Raw genomic sequence first — 15,850 nt, 5'->3', positions numbered from 1 at the left:
GTTCTATGGTCTCCCTCCATAGGATTAGGAGGAATCCCATTGTACAGCTAGAAGGGACTAGGAGGAATCCCACTGCCCAGTCAGGGTTCAGGTATCTTGGTGGTGGCTGCCCAAGAGGTGGTGCTCGGTCCTAAAGGCAGACACAGGGATAAGCTTGTGGCAGTCATGGTCACATTAAAATAACAAAGATAATGCTGTAAGTTCAAGGCATTTCATCAGGACACCTCCAAGCCCTCAGACTTCAGCAGAAAGAGGGACTCCATCCTCAGCCCCGTGTTCAGACTCTCCTGCTGTGCACACACAGATCCCCTCCCACTGAGCCCCCCCCTCTGTGCACAGACCTTTCCCCATTCTCCACTCATCTTCTCCCTGCCACTCAGATCTGTGCAAGCTCTGACCCTCCAACACTTCCACATCCATTTTTATTGCCTTGTCCTTCAATCCTCTTTATTTTCCTTCTAGTTTTTTCCTGTTTTTCCTGCACTTTTGGATCCTCTCTATCCCCAACCTGAGTCTCTAAAGCCCATGCTCCACTAATATCTCTATTAGATCCAGGTCACTCGCACACAGCAGAGGCTGCCCACAGGAGCTGCAAGCGCTTCTTCATCATCTCTTTATTTCAAGTGCTATACACAAACTCACCCTCTGCACGTGCCCCCAGTGCCCCAGTGCAGAGCGGCCTCAACACCTGCTGCAGGGTGTGAGGCCAAAATAAGTTACCCACATCCCCAGCCAGCACATGGCTCACCCAAAGTGTCCAGCACCCAGTTGTGGTTGCTTCAAAACTCAAAGTCCTTGTATCCAGCCCTGCCCCATTCTCAGGGCCTAGCATGGCATGGGAGCCTCCGACGGCAGCGGGGAGCACCTGTGGGGAAGGAGCAAGGTTGAAGCATCAGGTTTGTCACACCACACTGGTGGCAGCCACCAGGAGCCTACCTGCCCAGCCACCACCTGGTCCTGTGCCCTGGAGCCTGCCCGGCCAGACTGCAGCAGGGATCCCCCAGCTTTCTGTCCCCACTTTTATTCATCCCAAAGGGATGCATACAGAGCACATCAGATCTGCTCAAGTCAAAGCAAGTCCTGCAAGCCTGATGGCACTAGGGACCATCAAGGGGGCAAACTGCTCTATGTGGATTTCTGTCCTCCAGCACAGTGGAGGTCAGCTGCAGACTTGCATTTCTACCACTCCTCTCCCAGGGATGTGGTCCCAACAGATCCCCTCTCTCTAAAGGGCACCACCAGGCAGTACTCACTCCATCTTGGCCTCCAGGTGGTGAACAGTCTGCTTGTCCAGGTAGCGGCAGAAGAGCGAGAGGAGGTTGCTGGGCAAAAAGAGTGGTTCCACCAGCAAAGCCTTGGGCACTTGTGACAGCTCCCGAGCAACCAGGAATACTGTGTCTGTCCTGGGGACACCAAGAGGACAGTCAGTGTCATGTTCATTAGCCAACCCCAGCCACGCTTATGTGGCCCCATCTCACCATGTCTCGAAGTCCCCAATGTGTGGTTCCAGTGGCATCTCGGAGGACAACAGTCCCTCACCACGGCTCAGCAGGGAGTAGAGCAAGGAGATGCCAAACTGTGGGGATGCACCAGGAATTGCATCACAGCTGCCCGTCCATCTGTGGTGCCTTTCACATAGTGGGGATATCAACATACCTGGTTCTTCAAGGCCATAGTGAGTGGGAGCTCAGCAGACTCGGGCAGGGTCCTGGTCATCTCCTGCAGGACCTCAATGAGCCTGCTGAAGGTCATCCTTCCCACCACCTCATTCAAAGGGCTGTAGAGCAGGGGGAGAGACTGGGCAGGGCAGAGGGGAGAGCAGGGATCTGAGACTGCTTGACTCACAGCAGTCCCATCCCCATCCTCGAGTCCTATCCCAAAATCCCTGCACTCCACCTTCAGGGATTAGAGGTGATGCAGGGGCCACACTACACATCCTAGGGATAGATGGGACCAAAACTACCTTAACACTTCTTAGCAACCTCCCTCCTTCTCCACTTCAACAGGGGAATCAAAGCCCTGAGCCTGCCCTTCATAGACCTGTTCCCATGTCAACCCAACCACCCACCCAGCCTTGCTGAGACCCAGCAAGATAGCCAGCTCCAGGAAAAGAGACAGAAGAAAGCAACCCAGCACCCCGTGCCCCAAGCTGGAGGTGCTCGCCTCATCTGGCACATCCTTCTTCATGAGGAAGGGAAGGTGGTGGGTGATGGTCAGCAGGATCTTCTCTGCTTGCTCCGGGGCCAGGTGGGGCAGCAGCCGTGCTGTGAGCTTCTTGCCTTTTCGAACACACAGGACCTGCAGGAACTCATCCTCTGCCTCCCTGGGGATGAAGGCTCCAATTGGCACAAACCCTGAGAGACCTGAAGCCCTTCCATCCATCTAGGAGATCAACTGATACCTCCCTCACTCCCACAACACATCTCCAGTGGAGGACAAGGCTTGTAGATAGGGGCACAACAAACTAGGCTGACAGGCAGAGGACAGAACCCCATTACTCAGGACTACAGGGAACACAGCCAGGACCAGGACATGCTGCCCACCCCTACTTCACACCACAGAATATCTTACTCCTCAGTGCTGCAGGCTCTGATATTCAGGGCCTGATAGATCCGTCCCACTTCCTGGGTCTTGTGCTCCTGCTCTTCTGCAGCACAGGACATCTTCCGCTGCATCTCCTCCACCTCCAGCAGCTGCAGGAACAGCTACAGAAATGCCAAGGGTTAAGTGGCCAGCTTGGAGCATCTTCTGGATGTTCAAGACCCACACACACAGGCAGACCTCCCCCACAGAGCTCCTTAAACAAGCCTCTGCTCCATCCCAGCACACCGCAGAGCAGGGCCACAGCCACTCACCCTCTCAATCCTGTGCAGCGCTCGAAGCCGGTGGCTCCCCGCAGCCTTTAGGAGAGAAAGGAAAGCACAGTTACAGCCAGCACAAGACACCACTGCCAGCTCTGGGCCAGCTGCTACCCTGGGGTCAAAGTGGCTTCAGGACAAAGACCAACCCTGCACAGGGACCATAGCCACCACTGGCTGTCCCATCCCACCCTGCTGACACCATGAAAGTGACACCCAGCCCTACTATGTACCCCATCCAACACCAAGAGCCAGGGTAGCTCCTATCACTCTTCCTAAACTTCTCCGAGACCTGAAAGGAAGCTTGGAGGCTGGTGTCTCCTTCACCTACCTCCTCCACCAAGGCATGGTGCACAGCATCAATGGCCCGCCGGGGGCTGTAGCAGGTGGATACAGCGACCTGACCCAGTGAGCCGGCGATGCGCACCACTGCAAGAGAGCGGGAGTGTGGTGAGAGCGTGTCCCACACCCCATATCCCAACCCCAGCAACAGCTCCTCACCAGAATTGTAGGTCTCCACTTTCTGGATGAATGGTGTCACCAGCTTGGGAGGCTCCTGCTTATTGCGCCCACCCAGCAGCTCTTCCTCTGCCTGCTTGCGCTCCAGCCGGTGGTAGTAGGTCTGCAGGCAGCCAGAAGGATAACATGGGACCATCCCAGTTCCTCTGCCCCATTCCTGTACAGGGTCAGCACCCCAAGCCCCCGCACCTTCTAGATCCCTATGGTGTGAATGCAGAGTTCTAAGGAGCTGGGTGACCCACAGGACCTCACCTGATAGTAATAATCATCATCCAAGTTCTCACTCTGCAGCTGGATCATCTCTACCTTGATGACCCAGTCCTTCTCCTTGCAGGTCATCAGCCCAGCACAAGGGTCAGCTTTAGGGGACCACTGCTTCTTGGGGGAAACACTGTCACAGGGAAGACCACATCCTACTGTGAGCACTCAAAGCCCCCCTAAGGCAGCCCAAATTCCCCTGTAAACCCCATACCTCTGCACTGTCCCACCCTGCTGCTGCCGCTGGGTCAGGATGCGCTGGTGCTGAGGGTGCAGCTGGGTGAGGTGGCTCGGCACGCTGCAAAAGGACAATGAGGACTGAAGGCGATACAGCAGCTCCAATGCATCTCTGCCAGATCTCTGGCACATCACTCAGGTCTTGGCTTAGTGCCACAAGGGTCATTGGCTCCCCTGAACTTCAGACAATGGATGGTGACATACCCATGACATGCTGTCCATCCTGACCATACCCAGACCAGATGTCTCCTCATCATCACAACCACAGCTCAGCACTCACACCTGACCCACCCCTACAGAGCTACCAGCTACTAGGGGCTGCAGCACCCATCCCCTGTCCCCAGACAGACCCCCCCACTCGCCATCCCAGCTACCTGAGGTTGAGCTGCCCACTGGTGGAAGGGCTGAAGAAGACAGAGGGATCCAGAGAATGAGACACTGGGCCGAAGTGCATGGAGAAAGGTCGTGGAGGGGTGCCAACGTTGGGTGAGATGGGACTGAAAGGGCCTGGAGACATGTATCCTGAGGACTGGAAAAGAAGGGAAAAGCAGACAGGTGTGGCAGGACACCCTGTTGTCACATCCAAGGGCACCTGGAGGGACGGCTCAGCTCTACCAAAGCCACATTCTATGCACCCATACTTGGGCAAGGCAAGTGTACCCTAGTGCCACACTGCTGCCTGGTGCAGCCCAGGTCCATCAAAGGTGCTCCAACATGCTACCAAACAGGCCCAGTGCAGAAACATCAGGATAAACATATTTAAGAAGCAACAGCTATAACCACCCCCATCAAAGATAGAGAAGAATGCCCAGGATGAGACTGAACCACAAAGGCTGTCACTTGGGAGAGATGCTGAGATGTGTTTGGAGTTTCCAATACATGTTTCCAAGACATGTACCATGGGTTAATGGTGGTCAACAGCCCACTCCATTACCTGGTTGGAAGTAAAGAAAGGAGAGGCTCTGCGGGGTGGTGGGAAGGGCCGAGGGGAGGATGTGGAGCGTGGTAGCAGAGGTAGCTGCAGAAATAAGATATTACTGGGACCAGCTGGGCACCGGTGATGTGGCCACAGCCACAAATCCCAGCCTGGAAGTAGGTCCCCATAGGACGCAGAAGCATCTCAGAATTGGGAATAGCTTCTGGAGCAGATAATGTAGAAGAAGGGTAAAACAAGAGTCTCTGAAAACCTGTACCTGGTGTAGGAAGCGCTGGGAGAAAGACTTGGGAGACACCCCTCTGAAGTCAGGGCGCTTGTGCCGTGGAGAACCCACATATCCCCTCTGCACAGGGGAGCCAAGGAAGTCAAGGGCCATGCTAGCAGCAGTAGGTGGGCTCTCCAGGACCTGCAGGATGGCTTTGTCCTGTGGGAGGATATGGCAGAAGTAGGAAGTGGAGCCTTGACTGCTCACCACCATAAGGAACACACAGGGACAGCTCAAGAACACACCTCTAGCATGTGGTGGGGTGGGGTGCTGCTGGGGCCGGAGCCCCATGCCATAGAGTCCATTGCCAGCTGAAAGACAAACAGATCAGCACATGGAGGGGCAGGAGACACTCAGCTCCCCCTGCTGCTAATGAAGAGGGGATGTAGTTACCATGTCCTCTTGGCCAAATTCTGCCCAGTCAGAGCCAATTCTGCTGTCCAGCACTGCTGAGTCCTGGCTCTGAGAACAAAGAGGACAGGTAGTAATGTACACTTTGCAAAAAAAACCAGGGGTGTGACTTTGCACCCTCCTAGAATCACCCCTTGTTGTTCCCCCCCCCATAGGACACAGCCCAAAGTGTGCAGATGGAGGAAGGAGCAGCAGAACCAGGCCATCATCTCTGCTCAGGCACTGGGGGACCCCAGGGATTTCATTCAGGGTCCCCTCCCACCCCAACCAGGCATCACCTCCAGTGTGGGCTTGCTCTGCACAACTCTCATCACCGCTGGGTCTCCCAGGTCATTAGGTTCCTCCTCATCCACCTGTTCCTCAGCTCCCTGCTCTTCATCTTCCTCCTCCTCCTCCTCAGATCCCACCTGCTCAACCTCTGGCTCCGTCCCACCTTCATCCTGTGGCTCCTCTGGCTCCTCTGTTGGTGGCTGTCCCTCTGCTCCTTGCGGAGGTTCCTCAGTCCCCAGCAGCTCCGTGCTCCTCTCTGGAGACACCAGGGTTTTGGTGGCGTCCTCCTCAGTGGAATTATGGTCTTAAAGGCAAAGCAAAGCAAAGCTCATTGAGTGCACACAGACACCACGAGACACCAGCACCCCCAGCACAGCTCCATCCACCCCCCCCCCCCCCCCTCCATGTGTGTGTGCTCCCCCAGGCCGGGCTCCCCCCGCCCATACCCAGCCCGAACGTCATCTCATTGTACAGGTCCAGCTCCTCGTCCTCCTCGGCCATCTCCTCCAGCAGAGGCGCATCCTCCATCAGCAGGTAATCCTCGAGGATCTGCGGGGAGAAGGGCACGGCAGCAGGGCCAGCAGTAGCTGTCAGCAGCTCACAGAGCAGCAGCTCGGCCATGCCGTGTGCAGGGCTCACACACTCACACACTCACACACTCACCACGGCCTGGCCGCCCTCCGCCATCTCACACCCCTCCGGGGCCGCCCTGTCCCGCCCGACGCCTTTTACGGTTTCCCGCGCTGCCGCGCCGCACGGCACCGCCCACCGACCAACTGCGCATGCGCACCCCCCCCTCCCCCCCACCCGCTTCCGAGAAACAGAAAGGGAAAGCGAAAGCGTTGCTCCCGCCGCGCGCAGGCGCAGTGCGCTGCTGCGGTCCGGCTCGGCAACCTGTACACTGCCGCTCTGCCGGGAGACTGGTGACGCGCCGGGCGTTCCGCGCCGCGATTGGCTGCGGTACAGGCGGGTGTAAGCGAGCGGCGGGCGGGCGGCTGGGTCATTCGTCGTCGAAGCGCGGAGCGGAGCGGACGGCCGAGCCATGGGGAAGGCGGCGCTGCTGGCCGTGCTGGTGGCTCTACTCGGGATGGCACAGGCCAACCGTGAGTGCCGGGGCCGGGCGGGGGGTGCGAGGCGCTGAGCCCACCCTTGGGGTCGCTCCCCGCCCAGCTCAGCCCCGCTCCGTTCCCGCAGTGACACCCAAGGTGCAGCTCTACTCCCGTTACCCCGCCTCCGTGGGCACCAAGAACCAGCTCAACTGCTTCACCGCCGGCTTCCACCCGCCCAAGATCTCCATCACGCTGCAGAAGGACGGCGTGCCCATGGAGGGCGCCCGGTACTCAGACATGTCCTTCAGCGACGACTGGAGCTTCCAGCGCCTGGTGCACGTCGACTTCACGCCCAGCAAGGACGCCATCTACACGTGCAAGGTGGAGCACGAGACCCTGAAGGAGCCGCTGGTCTACAAGTGGGGTATGGCTGCTGCATCCTCCTCCTCCCCGCGGTGCTGCCGGCCCGTGGGCCATCCCTGAACACGACGTGCTGGGCACTGACACTGGTTCTTTCTCTCCTTAGATCCCGAGTACTGAGAGATCCCGCATACTAAGCTGTGCCCGGGATGAGCGCGGTGAGTGACGCAGTGCCTAAAGTGCTGTGGGTAAGGGGACGCCATCTAAATAGCTCTTAGATCCGACAAACAAGATGAAAAGATTGATAAGTAAAATGAAAAGATTCCTCGTGCTCCCCCTAGCAGCTAGCAGAGCTGCTCGGAAGCTCTATCTGCTTAGTATTACAACCAGCGCTCACCCACACCCAGCCTACGAGAGCCCTCCTTTTCCTTCCAATATGAAGCAGTCCCGTAGAGCAGAGCTCTTTGGCTCATCCACCAGGCACCACTATGAGCTGTCACTGCCCATCTCAGTGATTTTTGTCCCTACCAGCCAGAAGAATGGCATCGTGGGGTCTGGAAGTTCCCACTCGTGGAAATCCCCTGTGCCTCAGAGAAGGCAGGATGTGGTTGGCATGGTGAGCATGGCAGGAGATGGGGGTCAACTGGGCACAAATGGCGCCTGACCTCTGATGGAGAACACTCCAGAGGTGTGGGATAGCTGAAGGAATTGTAGCTGAAGGAATTGCTTGAAAGTGAAACTGCCTTGCTGAGAACTCTGCTGAAGGCTGGTTAAATATTGATGGTGGGAGCCAAGCCTTTTCCAGGCCTTACGGGAAGTGTCCTCCCAGCTGCCTTTAGGAAACCAGTGTTTTTATGTTGAGTCATGGGGCATGAGTCACAGGGACTTTATGGAGGGGCAGGAGGGGAACTGTTGGACTTTCCTTCTTGAGATGAAGGAGGATCACAGTGCTTTATCTGCTGCTGTTTACCAAAATACTTCCAAGCTCTTCCTGCAAAGGCTGGGGGGGCTGTTGGTATTCAGGGATGGGAGAAAATAGGGGTGAGGTGAGTGGAGGAGGAGGAAGGAACTCTTAGCAGCCTGTAATAGGTAGGGGTGGGAAAGGCTCAAAAGCTAAAAAGTGGTTGCATTGGGAGAATAGGTTCTTTAAAAGTAGTGACAGTTGGAGCAGTGCACAGTGGCTGATACCAATCTCCTCCCTCCCATGCAGGTCTGAAGAATTCTGTGTTCCAAGTTGAAATGAGCCTGAGCTTCTGTCCTTTCTTTGCATCACACTTCTGGGTAGGACGGCAAAGAGCAAACATCTTCACCACGAAATTCCTTGTGTCAGGATGCTCTCCCCGAGGGGCAGCAGCGGTGCTCTGAGCTCTGTGTTCCTGCCTTTTTCCACTGCGGAATTAAAGTGCTGAGGGATTAAGATATGAGGAAAAGCGTGCTGGGGTGGGGAGGGGGGAATCGCAGCCATTAGGTATGTGACAAATGTTATGCAAATACAGAGATGCTGCTGTAAATGCCCTGACTTGTTGCTTAGGATTAAGGGAGATTGGGATTGGAATTGTGTAAATTGGTAATGTAAATTCACACCTTTGAAACTTGTGTGTCCCCCATTAAAGGAACATAATTAATAGCAATAAATCAGTGAAACCCTACTCTGCAACAGCTGTTCTCCATAACCAATTACTGGAGCTTGTGTTAAAACATCTTTGACTTGAAGCAGTAGTTCTGTCTGGGCGTATTTCAGCACGTAGCTCTCAGTATCTGCACTGCCAATTAGATCTGTTGGAGCTCTTCACTGCTCTGAATTGTACATGAGTTTTACCTAAATAAAACCAGAAGAGATGAAATGATGATTTTCAGTGCACACGGACTCAGAGCTGGGCCGAGGGGATGGCAGCTGCTTTCACCTCCACGTGTTCTGTTTCTTCTATGAGCAGTGAGGTAACATCCTGCTGGGCCCAGTGGTACCTGCTGGGTGCAGTTCTTGGCTCTGTACAGGGCTGATATATTGCAGCGCTTTCATGGATGAAGATCGGTTTGCTTGAGGTTGTTGCAGTCCTGCCTCGCTCCGTATCCTGCTCTGTGATATCTGTGCTGTCTATGCCGAGCAATGTGATGTATGCAAACCTCTGCCTTTCTGCTTTGCTGGAAACCACGCTTTACTCAAAGACACACCATTGCTGCTGAGCTCACTGCAGATTAAAGCATCTGAAAGGGTTTGGTCTGAGCATTCCTGGCAGCAAAGCTGCACTCCCATTCTGGGGTCCCTCTGCCCCCCCATCCCACAGCATTTCCCGCCTCTGCCCCTCAGTTTCCCGCCGCCATGTTTAAGGGCCGCCAGGCCTGGTTCTCACACAGCGTCCAGCCTGGCCCCCGGCAGCTGTGGGGTGAGCCCTGGGGGTGCAGGGGGGCTCATGGGGCTCTTGGGGTGTGTGGGGACACACTGGGCTGGGGGGGGCATGGAACGGGGTGGAGGGATCACAGTAGGAGTGTGGGGAATGTGTGGGGATGCATCAGGGGGTGTGTGGGATGGAGCCGGGGTGTGCAGACAGGGCTGTGTTGGGGTGGGGGGTCTGTGTGTTACAGGGTGGGGATGCTATGGGGTGTGGGGGATGCGATGTGTGTGTTACAGGGTGGAAATGCTATGGGGTGGAGACGTGGGATCTGTGGGGACATGTGGGTGTGTAGGGACTCACTGGGGTGCGTGACACTGGGATTCCCCTCCATCCTCACCCGCTCTTCCCCCTGCAGTGGCTGGTGGAGGGCTGCTGACCCGCTGGCAGGACGCTGACTATCTCTTCAGCAGCGATGCTGCCCACCCCGATACCCGCAGGTTGGCTCTGACCCCCCTTGTGCCACCCCCAGTGCCCAGCACACACATGGGAAGTGTCCCACTTGGGGTTCACCATTGCTGTTGCTCACTGATGCTGTGCTGGAGCGGCTCTGCTGGATTACAGGGAGCAAAAGTGCAGCTGATGTCAATGCTTGCCTTAACGCTGCTGTTCTCCTGGGGTGGGAATGGTGTTGTATAGCTGCTGGTGCAGCTTGTGGGAAAGCAGAGTAAGGAGCAGATCCATCTGCATTCACACCAGCAGATTAAAACTCACCTAGACTTAGTGCTGTGCGAGGCCTCTGTGCAGAACCAGCTGAAAAGGGACACGTAGCTCAGTGAATGGAGGCAATGGGGCTGAGCTGCTACAAAAGCTTGGGGTCTGAAATAAAGTTGGCACCAACCTGGGGCAAACAGGGACATGACCACAGGCTAAAATAAAACCCACAAAGAAACAAACAAACAAAAAAACCCAAAACAAAAACAGAGATAACGGAGCACAGGTGTTGAATTCAGACTGATCAGAGCCACAGCTCCTTCCGTTTGGCTTGTAGTCACGCTTACCTTTAGAAACTGCCCCTTTTCTTTCCCAGAATACATGAGAGCCTGGAGTACCTGGATGGCAGAGCTACGGTGTTCCATTCCCGCTACCTCTCAGCGTGGGTGAGCAGCAGTGCTGCCAAGCAGCCGCCAGCGCCTCTGGGGCACTTCGTGCTGCCCCCTGCATCACTGCAGGAAGGTGAGGGGCAGTGCCCTGCCTCCCTGCCCATAGGGATGATTTCCTTCTGCTGGGAGCTATGGCTCCTCCCGGGCCTTTGTTATCAGTGCGCCGGTGCTTGGGGCGCAGTGCTGCTCAGTGAGCCGCTGGGATGCTTTTATGCTCACTTGTTTGTGCTCATTGCAGAAATCAGGAGAAAGATTGGTAGATTTCTTTGGGAGCAGCTGGATGATCCCCTTATGGAACAGGTACATGAGAAACACCCCACACAGGTGCTGTAACAACTTGTATCAGCCTCTAGTGCCCCTGCCCAGAGCTGTGGGTGCCCCATCCCCACTGGTGATGATGTCACGAGGGGCCTTGGGCTGGGGGCAGGCAGCCCAGTGTGGGGCTGGGGAGGCCCTTCTAATTCTATGAATCCTGGGCTCCAGCTCTTTCCAAATCACTCAGCTCCTGCTGTGTGCTGCCTTCTTGGGGCCATTTCTCAGGACGCGTGAAGCAAAACGTATTGCTGGCTTTAACACGTTCTTGTGAATGGCGCACAGTTTTAAATGAACTCTGTGCTGATACAGCCCAAAGAAAATCTGTCTGATGAACCAGAGACAGGGAGCAAGGAGTGTGAGCGAGGAGCTGGGGAGAATGCACAGAACCTGTCTGAAAGGTATTTATGGCCATGGCAGGGGGACTTTGAGTGTCCTCACCTGTTAGAAGATACCCAGCACAGAGAGTAACATGTATTCCCTCCCAACACAGCAGTGAAGGAAAAAGGGGCTCAAGAGCATCCAGCCAGGGGGAGGTTCCATGCCACACACTTCAGGAATATCCAGTCAATAACATGGTGACAGGTAACGTGCAGCTTGGGTAGTGGAAGATGGCCTTTAATAACTGGAAGGCAGCCTGGAAATGGCTGCAGATGGTGGAGGAGCTGGGACCACCCCCAGTGATTGCTTTCTACCTACCTGCCAGCCCCCAAACCTGCTAATATTCACCCAAAAGACTGCCTTGGGTTTTCCTGCCCCTGCTGTTCCTGATGGCTCTGCACTGCGTGTTGCTCATGTTTTGATGTGTGTGGTGTGTGCAGAGCCATGCAGGTATGGAGCTCCATCTTCCTGGGCTGCCCCTCGATGCTGATGCATGTTCCCAGTTCTTACAAACTCTCAGAGTGTAACTGAGGGCACAGCTGGGGTTGCATCCGAACATTCCCCACATCCCATAGTCCCCTCTTTAATTCAAGAGTAATGTGGCTTTAGAGCAGTACTTCCCATCCCCAGGCTACACCTCTGCCCGTGACATGAGGAAATACATGGGAGAGCTCCACGACTTCATTCCCGGCACCGTGGGTTACGCTGCCTACTGCGTTCATCGTGACATCAGCCTTCGCCCTGATGTGAAAACCAATATTCCAAGTAACAGGCAGCTGTTCTCAGCAAAACCTTAACTGAGATCTGCCCACGCCATCAGCAGGTAAGGCAGTTCAGTTGTTTAGCAGCATGCTGTGGGTGCCCCCAGGTAAGGCTGCCTTCATTTTCTTCTTGCAGGTTGTTATTCCAGTGGGCAGCCTTTCTTCTTGCTGTGTTTTAGTTAGAGACCAGTACTACTGAGCTGCAAATCCCAAGTTAAATCCCTGTAGTGCTTGAGGAAGTTCTAAGCCACCTGTGTTTGCTTTATCCCAGTGACAGTTCTGTATACTTTACATACCTGCCTGCATTTGTTGTCAACGCTTTTTTCCCTAAGCAAATTACACAGCAAACATGAATAAAGGTGCATCCCCAAAAAGCAAATCCTCTCCCTTTTCATTTGCATGGGGTACTTAACACGTGTCCTGTGGCTGCCAGCAGTCAGGGCAGCCTTTGGCTCAGGGCCTCCAGGTCCAGAGCTCACATAAACCATAGGCTTGAACACAAGCACAGACACTGATCATGCAATAAGCAGGGAAGGAAACTGACTGAGAGCCCTTATCTCACCCTGACACCTCAGATGCAGCACCCAGAGCGATGACACCCTCCGTGGGCTTTGAAAGAACGATCAGGCTGAGTTGGTTTCCCACATTTATTGTAAAAGCAACATAACGAGCTGCTCAGAGAGCGCCTCGTGGTGTTTTGAAGTTCATCCCCACTGTGGGCTGCGTCACCTGAAGGTTGGACAGGCTGCCAAAGTCCTGGAAATAGAGCTCAGGGTCAGCAATGAGCCTAGACACCACTAAGAGAAGAAGCAGAGCCCTCATAGGGGACATGAGCTACTCACCAGCAGCTTCAGCATCTCCTTGGTGTCTGGGTCCACTTCAATGATCTCCTGATCAAGAGCAGAGACCTGGGGGTGGAAGCGAGACCAGGGGTGAGCTTTAGAGCACAAATAATCAGACCGAACTGCACAAAAGCAGCGTTCGCTTTGTGCTCTGATTATTTGTGCTTTTAGCTCTCAGCATCACAAGAGATAACAAAGAGGAACACAAAACCAATGTCTGAACGCAACAGGGTTCGGAAGGGATGGCACAGCCCCATCCAAACACGGGAAACGCTTTCACATCGCTCTCCCTGCACTATCAATGACCGGATCACACAACAGACCACGATCACTTTCGAATGCAGGTTCGGATAGTCCCATATCCAGCCCTTAGAGCCCCTCCCTTGAGGCCGTACCTCGGGTACGTAGTTATCCCTGCGCTCTCGTTCTTCCTCCTGTAGTTTAATGGAGATACCGCGGACTGGGCCGCGCTGGATGCGCTTCATCAGGTGGGTCACATACCTGCGGGATGGGCGGCGTGACACACAGATAGACACACAGTTACACAGACAGACACACAGACGGACACACAGTTACACAGACAGACACACAGACACACACGGTCCCGGCCCGGCCCGCTCTCACCCCGCGATCTTATTGCGCAGCTTCTTGCTGGGGATGATGGCGATCTCCTCACACACCCGCTTGTTGGTGTGGAAGTCATTCCCCAGCCGGGTGTAGTACTTCTCGATGATCACCCGCGCCGCCTTCTTCACTGTCTTCGTCCTCACGCGTCCCTGCGGGGACACGCATCGCTCGTCTCCGACCGCCCTCCGCCCCTACGGCCCCGCGGGGAGCGGATCTGGAGGCGGATGGCGGCGGATGGCGGCGGACGGACTCACCATGGCTGCGGCGGCCGCGGAGAAAGAGAACGCGGAGGAGGAGCGGAAGCGCGAGGGGACGGCGGAAGCGAGCGGAGCGCACAGCGCCCCCTGGCGGGGTGGAGGACAAACACGGCCCTAGAGGCGCGGAGGGAGCGGTGAGGGCGGCCCCTGCAGGCCGTACTGCGCTACGGAATCACAGAGCGAGCCGGGCTGGAAGGGACCTCAAGGACCACGTAGTTCCAACCCCCTGCCTGGCAGGGCCACCAAACATACACCTTTACTAGATCAGGTTGCCCAGGGCCCCGTCCAACCTGGCCTTGAACACCTCCAAGGACGGGACATCCACAACCTCCCTGAGCAGCCTGTTCCAGGGCCTAACCACTCTCCTAGAGAAGAGCTTCCCCCTAACATCCAACCTAAATCTTCCCTCTTTTAACTTCAAACCATTTCCCCTAGTCCTGCTATTATCAGCCCTTTCCAAGAGTTTACTCCCCTCCTGGGAATAAGTTCCCTTCAGGTACTGAAAGGCTGCAATGAGGTCACCCCGCAACCTTCTCTTCTCCAGGCTGAACAAACCCAACTCCCTCAGCCTGTCCTCATAGGGGAGGTGCTCCAGCCCCCTGATCATCTTCCTGTCCCTCCTCTGGACCCTTTCCAAAATCTCCATGTCTTTTTTGTACTGAGGGCTCCACACCTGGACACGGTACAACAGATGGGGCCTCACAAGAGCCGAGTAGAGAGGGACGATCACCTCCCTATCCCTGCTGACCACCCCTCTCCTGATGGAGCCCAGGATCCCATTTGCTTTCCGGGCTGCCAGAGCGCACTGTTGGCTCATGTTGAGTCTTTCATCCATCAGGACCCCCAGGTCCTTCTCTGCCGAGCTGCTCTCAAGGACCACTCCTCCCAGCCTGTACAGGTGCCTGGGGTTCTTCCAGCCCAAGTGCAAAACCTTGCACTTGGCTGTGTTGAACCTCATTAGGTTCACCCGAGAACCTAATGCTGTGCGTCAGTACAGCCCAGAATGGCTTTGAGTCCAAGTGGAACCGTGGTCCCATTTGGGCACTACCAGCCTCCCATAGGCACTAAGGACTGTGACACGGCCCAGCCCCCCCCGCAGCCACAGGGCTCCCATCCCATCCCATCCTGCAGCCCAGAGGTGTAGCCGGCATTGGGGAAAACTACAGGGCTGTGCCAGCCCCATAAACTCAAGCATGATTAGTTTGGTGATGCATGTACAGAACCAAAGCCCCCCCCCTCCCCTCCAGGGAGAGGGCTATTCCCTTCTATCAGGTATAGGTAGTTCCCTTGTATCAAGAACCCAGGAGCCCCCTTGTATCAGGTACAGGTAGTTCCCTTGTATCAGGAACCCAGGGGAGCAGGTAGGGCCCTTCAGGGGCAGCCAATTGCCTGCTGAGAAGCCACCTCCAGCTGGAACCTACAGCCCAAAGCCTGAAGCTGCACATCCCATACCTGGATGGTATCCACATCACCCCCAGAGTTACCTCATCTTTATCATAGGAGATGACGACAGCTTTAACCCAGGAGCACAGAGCTCATCCCCGAGGTGCACGTGGGCAGAAAGAAGAGAGCACAGAGGGCTTTTTTGCTGCAACGTGTTTATTATGTGCCAAAAACTACACCACAGCTTACTCCACGCATCTGTAGGAAAGTGCAGTCTTGCCTGCATATACTACAATGAGGTAGAGACTTCACACACAGCTTCACGACAACCCCACAAAGAGCAGCTGGGATATGCAACAATGCAACATCAGCTCAGCAGGAGAGGGAGGAAATTATGACACTGGTTCTTTGGCACACAGCTTCTGATAGAGGGGAAAGTAAAAAGAACACAAAAAAAAAACTATTCTCGAATCCCAGCAGCATTTCGGTTGACTGCACCATTCCTTCATACGCTTCTGAAACAAAAGGAAGAGTACTTGTCCCCTCTAAGAGAAAGGGCTCCTACGAACCTCCATTCATCCGCCAAAACGCAGCCCTTTTTTAGCTAGTTACAAAAGGAAAGTAAGTCCT

General features: G+C 55.2%; 4 protein-coding genes and 1 non-coding gene across 19 annotated transcripts; 2 read left to right on the top strand and 3 right to left on the bottom strand.

The window, feature by feature from the left end:
• Nucleotides 1–599: 599 nt before the first annotated feature.
• On the bottom strand, nt 600–6,799 carry PATL2 (PAT1 homolog 2). Of its 8 annotated transcripts, none has more exons than XM_015872704.2 (19): nt 6,419–6,539; nt 6,202–6,304; nt 5,764–6,059; nt 5,468–5,536; nt 5,320–5,385; nt 5,066–5,233; nt 4,807–4,890; nt 4,247–4,401; nt 3,850–3,933; nt 3,630–3,768; nt 3,360–3,480; nt 3,190–3,287; nt 2,856–2,900; nt 2,572–2,705; nt 2,137–2,323; nt 1,657–1,797; nt 1,479–1,576; nt 1,254–1,403; nt 600–865 (listed from the first exon to the last, which is right to left on the bottom strand). In XM_015872704.2, exons 1-19 carry the CDS (start codon nt 6,440–6,442, stop codon nt 826–828), a joined length of 2,202 nt encoding a protein of 733 aa, XP_015728190.1. In that variant the 5' UTR covers nt 6,443–6,539; the 3' UTR covers nt 600–825. The 8 variants fall into 8 exon arrangements, with proteins under 8 accessions (XP_015728190.1, XP_015728191.1, XP_015728193.1 ...); XM_015872705.2 differs by having other exon boundaries at nt 2,164–2,323; XM_015872707.2 differs by having other exon boundaries at nt 6,411–6,498.
• B2M (beta-2-microglobulin) lies at nt 6,758–9,378 on the top strand. 3 transcript variants are annotated; one of them, XR_014934475.1, is made up of 4 exons: nt 6,758–6,858; nt 6,950–7,228; nt 7,331–7,780; nt 8,375–9,378. XR_014934475.1 is itself a non-coding variant. In XM_015872711.2 (4 exons), the coding sequence occupies exons 1-3, from the start codon at nt 6,798–6,800 to the stop codon at nt 7,342–7,344; spliced, it is 354 nt and encodes a 117-aa protein (XP_015728197.1). In that variant the 5' UTR covers nt 6,758–6,797; the 3' UTR covers nt 7,345–7,382; nt 8,375–9,378. The 3 variants fall into 3 exon arrangements, 1 of the variants encoding a protein (XP_015728197.1); XR_014934476.1 differs by having other exon boundaries at nt 7,331–7,412; nt 8,375–9,008; XM_015872711.2 differs by having other exon boundaries at nt 7,331–7,382.
• Nucleotides 9,379–9,383: 5 nt separating this feature from the next.
• Nucleotides 9,384–12,490, top strand: TERB2 (telomere repeat binding bouquet formation protein 2). 6 transcript variants are annotated; one of them, XM_032446859.2, is made up of 8 exons: nt 9,384–9,548; nt 9,913–9,994; nt 10,585–10,730; nt 10,896–10,957; nt 11,282–11,370; nt 11,463–11,554; nt 11,981–12,173; nt 12,248–12,490. In XM_032446859.2, exons 1-7 carry the CDS (start codon nt 9,485–9,487, stop codon nt 12,145–12,147), a joined length of 702 nt encoding a protein of 233 aa, XP_032302750.1. In that variant the 5' UTR covers nt 9,384–9,484; the 3' UTR covers nt 12,148–12,173; nt 12,248–12,490. The 6 variants fall into 6 exon arrangements, with proteins under 6 accessions (XP_032302750.1, XP_085372147.1, XP_085372148.1 ...); XM_085516021.1 differs by having other exon boundaries at nt 10,585–10,957; XM_085516022.1 differs by having other exon boundaries at nt 10,585–10,957; nt 11,466–11,554; nt 11,981–12,279.
• A 254-nt stretch (nt 12,491–12,744) lies between these two features.
• RPS17 (ribosomal protein S17) lies at nt 12,745–15,799 on the bottom strand. Its single transcript, XM_015872709.3, has 7 exons — nt 15,790–15,799; nt 15,322–15,350; nt 13,835–13,951; nt 13,578–13,729; nt 13,349–13,454; nt 12,954–13,019; nt 12,745–12,867 (listed from the first exon to the last, which is right to left on the bottom strand). Exons 1-7 carry the CDS (start codon nt 15,797–15,799, stop codon nt 12,787–12,789), a joined length of 561 nt encoding a protein of 186 aa, XP_015728195.2. The 3' UTR covers nt 12,745–12,786.
• LOC116653934 (small nucleolar RNA SNORA71) lies at nt 13,168–13,299 on the bottom strand. Its single transcript, XR_004308600.1, has one exon. It is a non-coding gene; the product is annotated as a small nucleolar RNA SNORA71 (small nucleolar RNA).
• Nucleotides 15,800–15,850: the final 51 nt, after the last annotated feature.

This window comes from Coturnix japonica, chromosome 14, assembly GCF_054131305.1.
Source record: "Coturnix japonica strain WE chromosome 14, WE-NBRP24, whole genome shotgun sequence".
NCBI classification, from domain to species: Eukaryota; Metazoa; Chordata; class Aves; order Galliformes; family Phasianidae; genus Coturnix; species Coturnix japonica.
This window is presented reverse-complemented; position numbering and strand designations above follow the sequence as displayed.